The sequence below is a fragment of the Equus caballus genome, chromosome 6 (genome assembly GCF_041296265.1).
Source record: "Equus caballus isolate H_3958 breed thoroughbred chromosome 6, TB-T2T, whole genome shotgun sequence".
In the NCBI taxonomy this organism is placed as follows: domain Eukaryota; kingdom Metazoa; phylum Chordata; class Mammalia; order Perissodactyla; family Equidae; genus Equus; species Equus caballus.
The window spans coordinates 98,239,943-98,254,755 of NC_091689.1; the positions used below are offsets into that span (position 1 = coordinate 98,239,943).

Genomic DNA, 14,813 nt, shown 5'->3' on the forward strand with positions numbered 1-14,813 from the left:
CCGCTCTCTCCAAAGAACTCATCGTGCTTCTCCCATTCTTAGCCTGCTTTTCATATTTTCTGAGCTATTTATCTGACCTTTAGATTCCTCCGTAAGACTTTTCTCATTTAGCTTTCAGGTATGGATATACATTCTGGAACCACTGGCCCTGGAATTTAACTTATTAGCTGATGTGCAATTTTGTGTGTGTTTGTTCAGTTCACCTACATCCATAAAGAATGTGTGTGCTCACGTGCACGTGGGTATGCACGCTATTAATGAGGTCTGGGGGCGCGGGCACCACTGTGGAGTTTATCAACAGCTCAGTTACACTTTTTATTCCTCAGTGCTTTTCTGGTTATATGTTTATATTGTAAAAATGTCATTAAAGTTACAAATCACAGCTGACACAGAGATGTCTCACAGAATTTCAGAAAATGGGGGATTATAGTATAAAATATAATCAGACTGAAGTTCCAGTAGATGATTTTAAGAATTCATTTTCTAATCAGATTTACTCTGGGAATTATTTAATCAGTAAGTTATAGTATCGTGTCTTTCAATGCCACCCTTCCACCCGAGTGAAGTCAAAGGAACTGGGGAAAAATCCAGCTTCTCCATTTCTGCTTCTTAGGTGGCGCCTAACAGAACTGGGCCCACCGTTTAGTTAAGCAGACCACGTGCTTTGTGCAACGGATTTTTAAATGACTCACTAAAGGGGGAAAATGAGCTCTGGCTTCTGCGCCCCCGTGATTGAAACACAGTCCTCACGACACGCTCACAAAGAGGCAGTGGAGTGGGCTCTGTGAACGCATCAGTCCGTTGGAGTGGCTGAAAAAGAACTGTTATAACCTGGATAAACCCTAAAATCAGATAATGGAAAAATAAGAATAATAAATGCATAATCAAATATTCCGTGTCGAGTGATGGTGGTGTCTGTCCTTAATAAACTCACTGGAAGCCTTTATGTTAATAAACTCAGAATAGCCCTCTGGATCCCATCAACTTTGCTCAGGAATGCAAAAGCCAAATTTTTTTTTCTAACAGGTAGGCATTAAACAAATCTATTTTATCACATGCCTCTTTTCCTCCTGACTTTTTAAAGACAGTGATTTCGTGCAAGTTTAGGCAGCAAATGACACAGACTCCAGTGAAGGTTATTGGAGCACTCGTGGTATTAGGAGTTGGGAAATGCTACCTTTGCAAATGGAAAACAAAAAAGGTCAGAAGCGTATGAAGAAGTTTCTCCAAGAGAGTGCTCATTGGCCTCCGTGAGCGTGACGTGGTGTCTATAAATTCACCAAAGTGACATGACATCCATGGCACCAAAACCCAGCCCTGGAGCCAAACTGAGACAGGAGTGAACAAGCAAAGACTTAGGATGCATTTCTCTGAGAATCTACCAGAAAACAAGGATGCAGCGCCTGCCCCAGCTCAGCCCTCAGGAGGACTGTGCCAGCCCCATTCCCCAGGAAGAAATACACTGGTCCTCCAAGAGAGGGATGCAAAACTCAGGGCATCTTGCTTACCCCCAAATCAGGGAGCTCCAAAGAGAAAACTGGGAAGCCCTAAAGACAGAGACGTGGGAGGCCGTATGGTGCAATGATTGGGAAAACCCTGCAGTCTGAGTCCCAGCTTTCCCATTAGTTATTGTAACTCAGGGGAAGTTTTCTCAAATCCCTCTACCCCTCAGTTTTCTCATCTGGAAAATGGGTTTTCTTATTATAATATATGGTCATCTGGATTAAATGAGGTTGAGATTAATGAGATACAACATATAGTCGATAAATGCCAGCCACGATGAAGACAGTGATGAGGAGGAGGCGGATGGGGTACGTTCTTATGTGTGCTCCTCCCCCAGAGGAGAGACTCATGGAGGAGCTATTGTGGTGTCTGGAAACCATCAGTCTTGAACAACCTAGAAAGGAAAGGAGTCTCTGTGACTGAATTTCCAAATTCCTTTTTCTAGGATTCTGTTTTTGTCTTGAATGTTCATTCATAGCTTATTTAAAGTTCTAACAATCTACCCTGATCCACTGAGTGGAATCGGGGAGGCGTCCAGGGAGGGTTTGAGTTAGGCTTCACAGAAATTTTAAAGACAAACCAACCGGAGAATCAAGACAGAAGAAGATGAGCAATCATGATTTTTAAGAACGTAAGGTTTAGCCTTTAAAAAATTGTCCTTTGAAGGCAATGCGAGCTTTAAAAGGCGCTGGAGTCTTATGTGCTCTTTAATCTGGGATGCTCCTTGGAAAGAATGCAGTCATGTAAAAATACTTGCATTTTGATCTCCGGGTATTTTCCCAATGTAAAAAAGTATTTTGCTTCCAAAAATCCATCCACATTGGCTCAAAGTTTCCTACAGGCAAGAAACGTGTCTTTTGTCCCACGTGAAACCGTACCTCCTACGAAACTGCACACACTTGCTGAGAGCTTCCACCTGTGGTTTGGGACGCGCAGGTTGGGCCCCTGGTCATGTCCTGGAGTCATTGTCATTCAGTAGAGATGTTTCTTTTAAATCCATTTCTCCCCCAAAAAACTGAATAGCAAAGAATTCAAAAGGAGTTAAGTTGCAAAATTGAAAAATCTACTTTGACAACAGTTGGTTATTAGTTGTTTTCGCTAAAATGTTTAGTGTCCCTCACATCGAGGACACTCATTGCAAAAAGGGCCGTGGTGGATTTTAGGGTTTCACCCCTCACAGCTCTACCTCCAAATATGGGAATTTCTCCTTCCTGCAAAGAGCAGAGTCAAGTGGCCCCACTCTCACTTCATAAACTGACCATGATATAGAAAAAACTACTCTAAAAGAGGGAAAAGACGTGTCAATGTCGTATAGGAAATGAGCGACGTGAACGTCAGAGTCCTCCTGTGACCATTTCCTACAGCAAATAGAGGCCCCCGAAAAAGGGCCTCCCAGCCCCGGCCGGCCTTCCTGCGGCTGGCATGCTGGCCTGGTCAGCCTTGCCCGCCACCTCCCAGGGGACAGAATCTCCTCTGGGAAAAGCGCTCAGCAATGCTCGTGGTCCTGCCTTCTGCTGGGTCCTGTCTTGGTGTATCCCCAAGAAGAGCATCATCAAAAGGTAGAACTAATGTATTTTGGAGATTTTACAGATTGGAAATAATGAAATCCAGAAAAAAGGAAGTAATTTATTGAAGCCTAAACACCCAACAGAGAATAGGACCGGAGCCCTATCTAATGGTCCCAATGCTGCTTTGAACTCCGAATTCACAATTTCACAGAAATGTTAGCTCTGTACTACTGTTGTTGATAGGCAGTGGAGCTATGTATGCAGAGGATAAATGTCCAGTGATTCAATCGTTAAAATAACATTTGCATAACATGTGGACTTGTTATAGGTAATAGAAAATAACCAAATTTACCAAAATTTAAAACGTGTCTATATTGCGTATTTTTAAATGTTTAACCACTGCGAAAACAGCTTCATCATCTTGAATAAAAATGTGTCTAAGTGTGTTATTTAATTAATTCTCCCAACATTTTTGAAGCTTCCCCATACGAGGCCTAGTCCTAAATGTGAAGATACAGAAAAGAAAAAACCATGGCCCTTGTCCCACTTGCTGGCGAACGAGGGGGCTGGCGTGAAAGGGACGAGTGTGACGCTGTGTGGCTCTGGCTGCAGCCGCGCCGGGAGGCTCCTGGAGGAGGGAGCGAGGGGAGGCGGCGCAGCAGGTGCGTCTCCAGGGTGCGGCCCCGGCTCCAGTGGGGACAGCGCGGCGGGGACCGATGTGCAGAGTGTCGTCCGCTTCGCTAACCTTTGTATTTGCTGTAAAATCGTGGGGAGAGGCTGCAGACCACGCGCTCTAAAATAATGTGCCTCCAATTATGCTCTGAAGCCAACGGGCGTTTTCCTGCTCCTCGGCGTCGACAGCTTGGGAAGACATCTGAGAGTGGGATGTGACAAAGTCGCCGGCGTCTAGTTCCAGTCGAAGAGCTGACAGAAGGCTCAGTTCCCCGTCCGTGGAGGGGAGACCATCCAAGGTCATGGCGAGAAGCGCGAGCTGAGGCTGGCGAGCATTTTTTAGTGTCCGGTGTCTTGTAAATAGTAACCAAGCTGGCATCTCCTGCCGTGATCGTCATCATCATCGCAAAAGCCTGAACTGGAAGAGATGGACGAGAGTGCTCAGGTTAACTAAACATCTAAACACGAGCAGTTTTCTGATTCTGCTCAATCTCAAGAGAGCAGCTGAGTCTCTTCAGAGGGAACTGCAGGCTGGGAAAGCATCGGTCAGCAAAGTGCGTTGGTTCTGGGCTCGTTGGTTCCACGGGGCTTCGGTGGTTGAGAGCAGTGTCTGAGGAGAGCCTGTGCTTGAGTTGTGGTTAAAGGTGGAAGAGGAGACAGCATGGTCCACTGGAAACTGGGGATGAAAAGTAACTCTTTTTTTGCCTCCCTCTGTTGATTGACAGGCCTTCAAAAAGAGAGGCTATCGATTCCTATTAGTTTGTAACTAGTTGTTTATAAAATATCCTTATAGTAATGACTGAAAGCTCTATTTTGCTGTATTTTTGTTACTGGAATGTTTATTGTAATTGTGCCAAGTTGGAAATTTGAGACGTAGGTTAGCAATTGCAATTTCGTGATATTAAAAATTAGGTAGGTCAGAATTAGATTAACTTTCCATCTGCATAATGCCATCTCTCTGTTAAAAAATGGGCTGTATTTCACTATTCTGTGGAATAATAGGTTTCCTCTGCATTCTGTCTTGTTAGTGCTCCTATATTCCTCCCTGTAAGAGAGAAAATCAGAAGAACCTGGAGAGCGTCATGAACTGGCAGCAGTACTGGGAGGAGGAGATTGGTTCCCAGCCGTTTACCTGCTATTTTAACCAATTTCAAAGGTAAGCGGTACTTACCTGTGTGTGTCACGGTTGTTGGACCCTCTGTGTTTGTTCCACTGGTAAATCAAGACGGTGCTCACTTGACAGCATAGCCGACATGGACACCCTCTCAGCTCTTTCTAGCATGTCCTTCCCCAAGGCTTTTCCTGCCCTACGGGCCGGGAGGCGTGTAGGGAATCGCAGGCCAGGAAGAGAGGGGACTCGGGTCACAGAGCTCACCCTCTGGACGCTGGAAAGTGGCTTTAGGTAGACAGGTCGTTACTGGCAGTGTTTGCTGAGAATGACAGATGGAGGCACGTGAGCTAGACAGCGTGCGGAGCCGTCAGCATTTGACTGCCTCGGATCTTTCCTTTCCTTTTCTGATGAAGTGTCAGTAAAGTGAGTTCAGACCATGAAAGTCTGACTTACAGAGAATTCCAGTGATGCCACACGACCACGGCTCCTTGGCCTCGTACACTTCAGGACCCGCCAGACTGCTCACGGGATGTGCTCATCCAGCGTTTACCGAGCGTCGAGAGCTCCGCGTGCACGTCCCCACGTGGACGCCCCCCGGTTACCCCAGGCTGCTCCCCTCCCTCCCGCCCTTGGCGAGGGGCGCTGTCCTCCGCTCGGCCTGGCCCAGGGACCTCGGAGCACTTCTTCATTCGCTTTTCTCCTTTACACTCCATAAGCTTATTCACTGTCACCCTGATTTTACCTCGAAATGCCCCTGCTCCGCCCTCCCTGGGCGCCGTCCCAGTTCAGGCCCACGCTATTTCTCAGCTCCATCGCCGCGGACGCCTCCCACCTGCCCCACCCTGAGCGTCCGGCCCACCGCCGCGGCGTCTCCCCGAGACGGGAGCACAGTCGTGTTCCTGCTCACGCTGCTCGGAGTAAGTCCACGCATCCTGCCTCGGCCTGTGTGCTCGGAGCTATTGCTGCGTGACGAGCCCCCGAAATCTAGTGCTCCCCCAACAGTGACTGATCGCCTCGTGTGATTCCCTGGGCTGCCTGGGCGGTTCACCGGCTGGCCTCTCCTGGGCTCAGGTGCGCTGGGGTGGCGGCTGGGCAGCCGCGTGCTGCAGGCCGGCCTTGGCCCTCGCTGGTCCCGCCGATGGTCCTGGCTCAGCTGAAGCCCTTAGTCCTCCCCACCTGGTTTCCCCTCCTCCAGTCGTGTGGATGGCCTTCCTGACAATGTGCAGCCTAGGACGGCATCCCAGGACAGCATCCCAGGACAGCTAGCCTGGCTCTGGAGCTCTCACGACATCCCTTCTGACACCTTCACAGCGCGTGGAGAAGCCAGCCGGACTCGTGGGGTGTAGACGTAGACGCTGCCTGTAGACAGGAGGAGCTGCTCGGTGCTGTGGCTGTATTTCACCTCCAGAGCACACGAGCCCTCAGGTTCCCACCGGCCTCCCCTCTGCAGCCTCGTCTCCATCCTCACGCCCTTTGCAGAGCCGTTCTGAACTACACGTGGTGCCCAGAATATCTTCCAAATGGCACCTGTGCCTTGTCACGTGCTTCTCCTGCCTCGACTGCCTGTGAAGACTTCCCAGAAGCGGCCTTCTCTGGGCGGCTGTCCTTGACCTCCAGGTTCGCTTTACTTGTACGTCAGTTAGAGTACCACCTGCTGCAGGTAAGCAGAAAACTCACTCAAAGTAGCAAAAAGAATTTTGAAATGTATTATTTCATGCATCAGAAAGTGCACAGGTGGACGACATTAGGGTAGTTGCATACAAGGATTTAACAGCGTCAAGAAGCCAGGTCTTTCCTGCATCTCAGTTCTACCTCTGGGTGGCTCCCCTCATGTTTATAATATGGTTGCTGTGGTTCCGGATGTCACAGCCAGGCACAGCAGTGTCCAAAGGCAGAAAGAAACCTGTCTTTCCTGGTATGTTTTTCTTGAGATGAGCAAACCTTTTCCCAACTTCCCACGACTGACCCCCCCTCCCCCCCAGGTACCCTTGTCTAGAATGAGTCCCTTTGCCTACACCTAAAGCAATCGCAAGCAAGAACAATCAGAATCTACCTCTGATTTGGGGATAGGGCAGTGTCTCCTGAGTCACGTGGAGGAAGGGTGAACACCTGTGCAGATTTGGGAAAGAGGAATAAAGGGGACAGAATTTGTGCAACAACCACTAGTGCCAGCTCCAGGTGTGTCTCCCGCGGTCTGGGCACAGCCCTGTCCGAGGTCCACAGTCCTCACTCCATGTAACGGTGCCCAAGGAGCTTCAAGAAAGGGCCCCACAGAGCAATGGGATTAGAATCTCTGGTGGCTGAAGGCAGGTGTTGACCCCCGGGCCCCACACACGAGCGGGATGCAGGGCCGCTGCTGTGTGTGGTCGCTCCTCGCCCTCTGCTGGAGCTGCTCCTTCGCCCAGCATCGCACGCTGGGCCGCATGCTGGGCTGCTGTGGGCCGGAACTGCTTGGCCTTGTGTCCCTCGCACTTAGCACAGCGCCTGGCTCTCAGTTAGTAACGTTTGGTGAATGAATGAATGAATGAATGAATGCAATGTGCCAGATTCATAAGGAGTGTTCTTTGCTTCCAAGGAGTTAGAATTTATGGGGGGAACCAGATGCTTTTGCCAATATAAATATGACTCCATCCGCTAGAAATGAAGAGGGGAGACCTTGAGGACGGGGTGGCTGCGATGAAGAAGCCAGGGCCGGGCTATGTAAGGTGCGTCAGGTGCGTGGGTTACACAGCAGGGAGTGGAAGGGAGTTTGGAAGCTGGAAGGGTGGCTTGAGCCTGGATTTCTGAAGGGTCGGGAATGCCACACTAACGATATGGTCTTCCTCATGTGGCAACGAAAATTCCTGAAAAGGTTTTGTTTTAAACCAAAGACTGACCTGAGGAAGTCTCTGGTTTAGAAAGTGACTGTGTGAGTGTCGAATGTGTGCTGGCGGGAGGGGAGGTCAAGGCAGGGGCTCCAGCTCAGAGATGGGGAAGTAAGGACAGTCCTGAGTGAAAAATTACCATCTCTGAGTGGCTACCATGGGCCAGCCATGGGAATAACATTTTGTTTACACATCCCCAAGTTTCTTATAATAGGTCTAAGTACCAGCCCCATTTAACAGAGGAGGAAACTGAGTCTTAAGTTAAGTAACGTGCCCAATGCGCACAGCTGTTAAGTGAGAAAACGGGATGGAGTTAATCTGACTTGCGAAGCCCGTCTCTGAACGGCCCACTGGTGCTGAGGAGGATCTTGAAGCTGGGCTGAGGGCAGAGTCAGGAGGGAGCTGACAGAGGGGGCGTCAGAGCGACGTCCTGGAGTCGCAGTTAGCCGGACTCGGTGACAGCATCAGCGATGAGGAAAAGCCAGTCTCACACCCGACCACTGTGAGGAGAGGACAGCCCAGCCTTGGCCGTGTGCGTCTGAGGGACTCGTAAGACACCAGAAGATGCTCGAGAGAGTCAGAAATACAGACGTTCATTCAGGACCAAGAGCAGAGGGCCCGGTGGCACGGGGCCGGGGACCAGTGACGCCAGCTGCTGTCAAAGTGAAAAGAAAAACGCATCCCGGGACTCGTCCAGAGAAGGGATGTGGGCAGCATCTGGGGATCATCTGCATTCAGGTTCTAGGAACGAGGGCCAAACGCCGAGAGGGCAGTCAGGAGGGAGGCGTGTCCTGGAGGGGGTTTCAGGAGACAGGGTCATCCCGAGGGCCTCTGAGGAGCTGTGGCCTTGGCAGTTAGAGGTGGGGGATCCTTGGGGAAACAGCTTGGGTCCCGCTTGGAGCACGGGGCTGGAAATCGTGTCGCGGTGCCGGGGTGAGAAGGGGAGGCCTTCGTCTGCGGACTCCTCCTTCAAGGCATTTGCCGTGACTGGAAAAGGTTTGGGGAAGAGCTGAGTGGCGGGTGCAGAGAAACGGGCCCCCACAGTCTAAAATGCTGAGGAGGACAGAGATGCTGACTATACACAGTAAATAAGGCAAAGGTGGAACACGCCCTGAAGAAAACGAGATGGCACGAGAGTAAAGGTCCTCAGCCTCGGTCAAGGGGTGTTCTCTGCGAGGTGGGAGCCCAGGAACAGGGGCAGGCGCCGGTCAGGACAGGTGGGTTCTGAGCCCACCGCCGTGGGAACCAGGTGACCCTGACCCCTGGGGGCCCGGAGCTGGCTTCAGATTGGGCTGGGCTGCGCTTGTGGTTGAGCGAACAGGGCCCCCCGCAGGCTGTCTGGGCCAGCTGGGTCGTCGTGATAGACGTCCCCTCTCAGCACCGGGTCTCCAGAGGCACCCTCCCTGCGCATGGCCGCCTCCTGTTGGACGTGAACTCTGAGCATCCTCAGGACCGACGAGACGGGTCCTCCGAGGAGTGAGGGCTGTCTGAGAAGGCCCCCTGCACTGTGTGGCGGTTGTGGGAAGGCTGGTGACGGTACAGCCGAGCCCGGGTCCTCCTTCAGACCGAGCCCCGTGCCCTCCCCATCTTCTCGCTGTCCCATTCCCGCTGTCGGGTGTGGACAGAAGTGGGTGGCCTGTCACAGCCCAGCGCCACTCAGGCCGTGATTGGAAGTGACTCCAGGAAGCAGCAGCTTGGCATTTGGCTCCGTTGCCGTGACGTGTGCGAGAGGGACCGAGCGTGCTGGTTGGAGGCGTGAGGGGTGGCAGGTCTGGTGCCATCTACGCTGAGCACACTTTACCGCTGCGCCATGGCAGACAGAAATAGCCCGGCTGTGGAGACTCCCAGATGCTCTGGGAAGACGATCTTCTCGTGTAAAGTAACCTTTCGGTTTCTCTCAAATGCAGGAAATTAGGGAGAATAGTTACCAAGACGTTTCCATTTTCAAGAAAAGGACGTTATTCTCAAAATCTAAGACAAAGACTGTTGGAGGCTCAGCTTTCCACTGCTTAGGTCACATTTGGCGGAGCTGTGCCGTGGCCGAGCAGCCACCATAGCCACGCCTGCCGGGAGGCGTCCCCACGTGGTGGCCCGGGTCACGGGGTCACCATCTCCCCTAAACCTCTCGCTCCTCTCCTCCCGCAGCCTCAGGCTCACCGTCTCCCTCCAGTGTGTAGATTTCTCCTTTGCACTTTTCAGGTAGGTAACGCCACGCTTTCCTCCTTAGACCATTTTTCCCTTAGCCGTTCCCCAGCTCGTCCTTTCTCGGCAAACCCAGCTCAGGCCCTCTCACCAGAGCTGCCCAGTGCACCGTGGAGGCCCGCTCCCTCCACACAGGCCTGCGGCCCGTCCCGCCTGCCGCTGCGGCTCTCCTCCATCTTTGCCTGCCCAGCTCCCGTGAAGAGGGCTGGCCCTGGAAAGGGTGACTCATCCTTGTTCCCTTTGGACCTAAGGCCCAGAGGAGCCATCGGTCTTTCTCGTTTGAACCTTTCCTCTTAGAGCGCAGCGTTCTCATACAGGTTTGCTTCTCATGTTTCATCCTCCTGAGTGGACAGCAGTTCACAGAGTGCACAGAGCAGGCTCACACATACACACACAGGCACACGCACATACACACATGCACACACGTGCACACACATGCAAACACATGCGCACGTGCACACACGATGCTCAAGTGAACAAATCCAGCTGTGCCACCTGTCACGTCTTGCACTCGCCCCTGGGCTCCAGCCCTCACGACTTCTCCTCTAGATTGTCGACGGGACCCTTGACTGGCCTTCAGCCTGGCCTTCCTCCTGTCCATCGCCCACATGACACTAGGTTTGTTTTGCTTTCTTTAAGCCTCTATTTGATCTTGTCACCGTCCTCGATTAAGTTTTTCTGCCTTCTCATTGTCCGTCAACAAGGCCCTCCCAAATTCAGCTTCAACTTCTGCTGTTTAATTATGTGCCAGTCATGGGGAAGCAGAAGCAGAACATCAGGGAAAAACCCGACCTGGTCCCCCCTTCAGGGAGCATACAGTCCACCGTGACGCTGTTGGATAGACAATCGGAGTAGGGTCGGGGAAGAGGGAGAAGCGAGGTGCTGAGAGGTGGTATCACAAGGTGGGGGGTTTTGAAGACCCGTCTGAGTAAATCCTAATTAGGTGGAGACCAGAGGATTCAGGAGTTTCCTGGTAAAATGTGAGGGGACAGTGTTTCGGAATGAGACACCACCACGTGCAAGGGTCCTGGGGCAAGAAAGAGGTTGGCGAATTTTAGGACCTGAAAGGCCAACATGGGGGGATCTGTGAGTGAGGCGGAGAGGTGGCGGGGACACTGGAGGGAGACGAGGTGGGGCTGGGTTCCTCTCACGTGCAGTGAGCAGCCGGAACAGGTTGTAAAGGGGCATGGTGACATGATCTGAGTCACGTGTTTTAACTTCACTCCGGCTGTAGACGGCCGTCTGTTTCTCCTGCACAGTGATGTCTTTCCTCCCGTCCCTCTCCTCTTCCCCCAGGGGACACCTTACCCTTTTCCTGCCTCCAGGAATCAGCACACACAGTGGTCACAGGAGGGCCCAGGAACCAGCCACTGTCCAGGGTGCGTGGTCTTGGGTGTGTCACTTCAACCCATCCCTTTGCAGAAGGGGAAATAGTAAGGTTATTGCGGGTAATAATCAATTACTACTTGTACTCGTCAATGAGGTGGCATGTGTCTGAACCAGAGTAACTCCTATGAGCATATTTGCTGTTCCTGTGTCTCTTGCTATTAAGGGGATTTGCCTCCAGTCGCACCGGGCAGCCATCTCCCACCTTCCCGTGTGTAACTGACCATGTCCTCCTCTGCACCCCGTGCCCCCGCGGCCGCCTCAGCGCTGTGACAGGTTGGTGGAGTGTGTGCTCTCCTTCTATAGATTATGATTCCTAAGGGCAGCGGCCACATGGCACCCGGCATCTGGGTTTCCATCTCCCATCTGTGTGCCTTCCGTAAATTGTGCGGCTTCTTGGTCTGGGATTCCTCAGCCATAAGATGGGGATAACGTTATCCATCTGAAGGGTGTTTTTGATAAGGATCATATGGCACAATGGTGAGTGCTTAGTAAACATGTATGTTTACTTTCCTGCCCCCTAAATTTCTAGCAACTAGAGTAGAAACAGCTAGTCACTGAATAGCCTGTTTATTCACTCATTAGAAGCTGAGTGAGGTGTTGAATGAATAAATAATAGGGATTCTATTATTGAGCAAAGCAACAGAACACAAAATAACTGAAGAGATTCTATTGTTAAATAAAATAAATATCTTGTATTGCTGATACTGAATTGATATATTCTACTTTTTAGGTTCATTTAAAGTATGTTTGTCCTGTAGTACACATTTTCAAGTTAAATTTACCCTTAGCATTTTAGAGACAGATGAACATAATGGCCAAAGCTAACACTGAGCAGAGTGCCCTTTAGAACACAGCGTGAAAGCCATTAAAACAGAAGGTGAAAAGCAACCGCTTGGAAAGGATCTCGCGCTCACCTAGGGCTCACTTTTCTTATCTATAAAATTTGACAGACTGATAAAGGATCTAAGATTCCTTCAACTCGCAGGTTTTATGGTTTTGTGAATCTCTGATTCTGACGGCTTGTACGATGACGACAGCTGAAGACGCTAGATGAGATCCTGATGGTGGAAGAGAAGGAGAGTTCGCAGCAGTCTAGACGGTTGACAGTCTGAAGCTGTTAGTGGAGGAGACACAGTCCTCCGACCTCAGCAATAACTGCGTTTCATAACCACCATGCCGAGTCGTCAAAAAAGGTTAAATTTGGTTCAGCATACTCTCCTTAAAAGGCAAGGACACGTGTAATGCATTTTTAGAAAGATTTTTACCAATGATATTTTCACAGTTTTATTAGTTTTTATTCAACTTCAAAGGTTAAGCTTCAATTATTTGGAGAATTCACTTATGTAAATACCTACTTCCATTCCTTGAAATCAGCAATGTCATTGTAGGGGGCTACAGAGCCCTCCTGCCACAAAACAGCTTGTTGCTCTTCTGTCACGGTGCCACCCTTCTCAGTGTTCCCGTAGAATTACAACCTGTCAGTCATTTGTCTTTCATTTAGTCAATAAGCATTTACTTATTTGTTTACTTGCTGAGGAAGACTGGCCCTGAGCTAACACAGTGCCCATCTTCCTCTACTTTATACGTGGGACGCCTACCACAGCATGGCTTGACTAGCGGTTCCGGGTCCGCACCTGGGATCTGAACCGGGGAACCCTGGGCTACTGAAGTGAGTGCACAAACTTGACCACTACACCACCAGGCTGGTCCCAACAAGTGTTTATTAATCATCTGCTGTGTACCAGGCAGCAGTGGTCAAAGATACTAAGGCTTATCTCTGTCTTCAAGGAGCTCACTGACTGGTACAAAAGAGAAACAAGAATAAGAGGTCAGAATGTAGTGTGGTGAGCCTATGACGACAGGGCGTGCACGTAAATATGCTGCCTGGCCCTGCTTGGAGGGCGATGAGGGGTGGAGCGAGAAAAGCCTTCACAGCGGAAGGCTGAGCTGAGTTTTAAGGAGCGAGTAGGAATTTTCCAGATGAATGAAGCCTAAGGAAAGGGATTTCAGAGACAACAATAACATGCTCAAAGGCTTAAGATTTGAAATATCATGAGCAACGGGAAGAAACGTGAGGAGCTTCACATGCCCGGAAAGTGCGTTTAGGGGAAAAGTGCTACAGGAACCTGAAGCAGCTGAGGCAGGTAAGACTGTGCTTTGATGCCATGTTGAGGGCCTTAGACCTTATTCTACGTGCAGTGGAGGCGTGGCCGTCGCATTCGTGTTTTAGAGAGACCGGTCTGGTGGCTGCATGGAGGGTAGACTGGGTATACGCCCGAGTTGGAGGAAGGGTGAGCATTTGGAGATTATTGCACCAGTCTAGATGGGGTGAAAAGAGCCTGGGTGAAGGCAGAATTCATGCAGGAGGAGAAGGGGTGGACTCGAGACTTTAAGGCAGGGGAATCCACAGAGAGTGATGCAGGTCAGGAAGAGGACGCAAGGGGGTGACTCTCGCTCTCCGTCCTGGGTGACTGTGTTGGCGGTCATGTCAACTGGCGGTTCTGGGAAAGCTGTTGCTTTCCTGACATAAGTACCAACAGCCCATTTCCGCTACCTTTGTCCCAGCAGAAAAGTGGGTGGAGGTGGCCTGATGCCAGGAGTGCAAAAGCCGCCGTGTAGCCTGGAGGTGAGAGTGTGAGCTTGACATCCACACTTTAAGAAGACTGGAGCGAAAAGTAGAAAGAGCCAGTGGCCCCCCGCCTGCCTACCTCTGGATTTCTCAGATGTTCAGGAACGTGCCTCTGAGTTGGTTTGTTAACCAATACAGTAAAAAAACAATTGGTCAATTTTAATTGATTTTCACAACATGTTTGCATTTGTTTTTGTCTTATGAAGCCCTAAAAACAGATTTCTTTTAGTATATTTATAGTTGAATTCAATTGTTCCACTGGCTTCTAAGTTTTCCTTTCTTTTTTTATAGGACAAATTACTAGAGAAAAAAACCTGATGTTTACTGGGAGATTTCTTAAGATACAAATGGGAAAAAAAGTGTATATAAAGATGGGAATGATACTCTGAACAAATTCCGTAGGGAAATTTGATTGACTTTTGAATGAATTACTAAATACTAACCTTGATATTTGGTATAAATTTAATTTTGACAGAGCTTTTTGCTTTTGTTTTTATTTGCTCTGAAAAAATATTTCTTATCTATCGTTAAACAAGAGGCTGGTTCTGTAGTTAATTTCTAAAGGAACATGCTGGCTTTCTCTTTAGACATTGAGTCCAATGATGTATCTTGAGTCTTAAAAACAAAACAGTGAATCTGGAATCTTACCCAAATTGAGTCTTTTCCGAATACATTTGTGTCTGTTTCCATATTAAGAGAGATTACATCAGAATTGAAAGCTCTCTTTGGTCTCAAAATACATACTTTTTAAAAAAAGCAATGATTGCCATGGCTTCTCCAGGATGCTTCGGGATGCGTATGGACTTCATTCCCGTGTTCTTCCAAAGTCCAGATGGCCGGACAGCACGTATATGAGATAAATGTCGAGGTCTGTTTTCCAGTGGTTGTTCAAAGTGTTCTTAGGCTTGCAAATTAATCTTCTAACAGCTTTTATT

General features: G+C 49.7%; 1 protein-coding gene across 3 annotated transcripts in view; it reads left to right on the top strand.

The window, feature by feature from the left end:
- Window positions 1-14,813, top strand: part of KCNMB4 (potassium calcium-activated channel subfamily M regulatory beta subunit 4) — a 67,706-nt gene that overhangs the window by 20,713 nt on the left and 32,180 nt on the right. For 2 of the 3 annotated variants that reach the window (XM_070271969.1, XM_023644006.2), the window contains exon 2: window positions 4,712-4,839. In XM_070271969.1, coding sequence (XP_070128070.1) covers window positions 4,712-4,839 — 128 coding nt within the window. Of the gene's footprint in view, window positions 1-4,711; window positions 4,840-6,273; window positions 6,455-14,813 lie in introns of all 3 variants that reach the window. The other variant, XM_023644005.2, reaches the window with a different exon arrangement.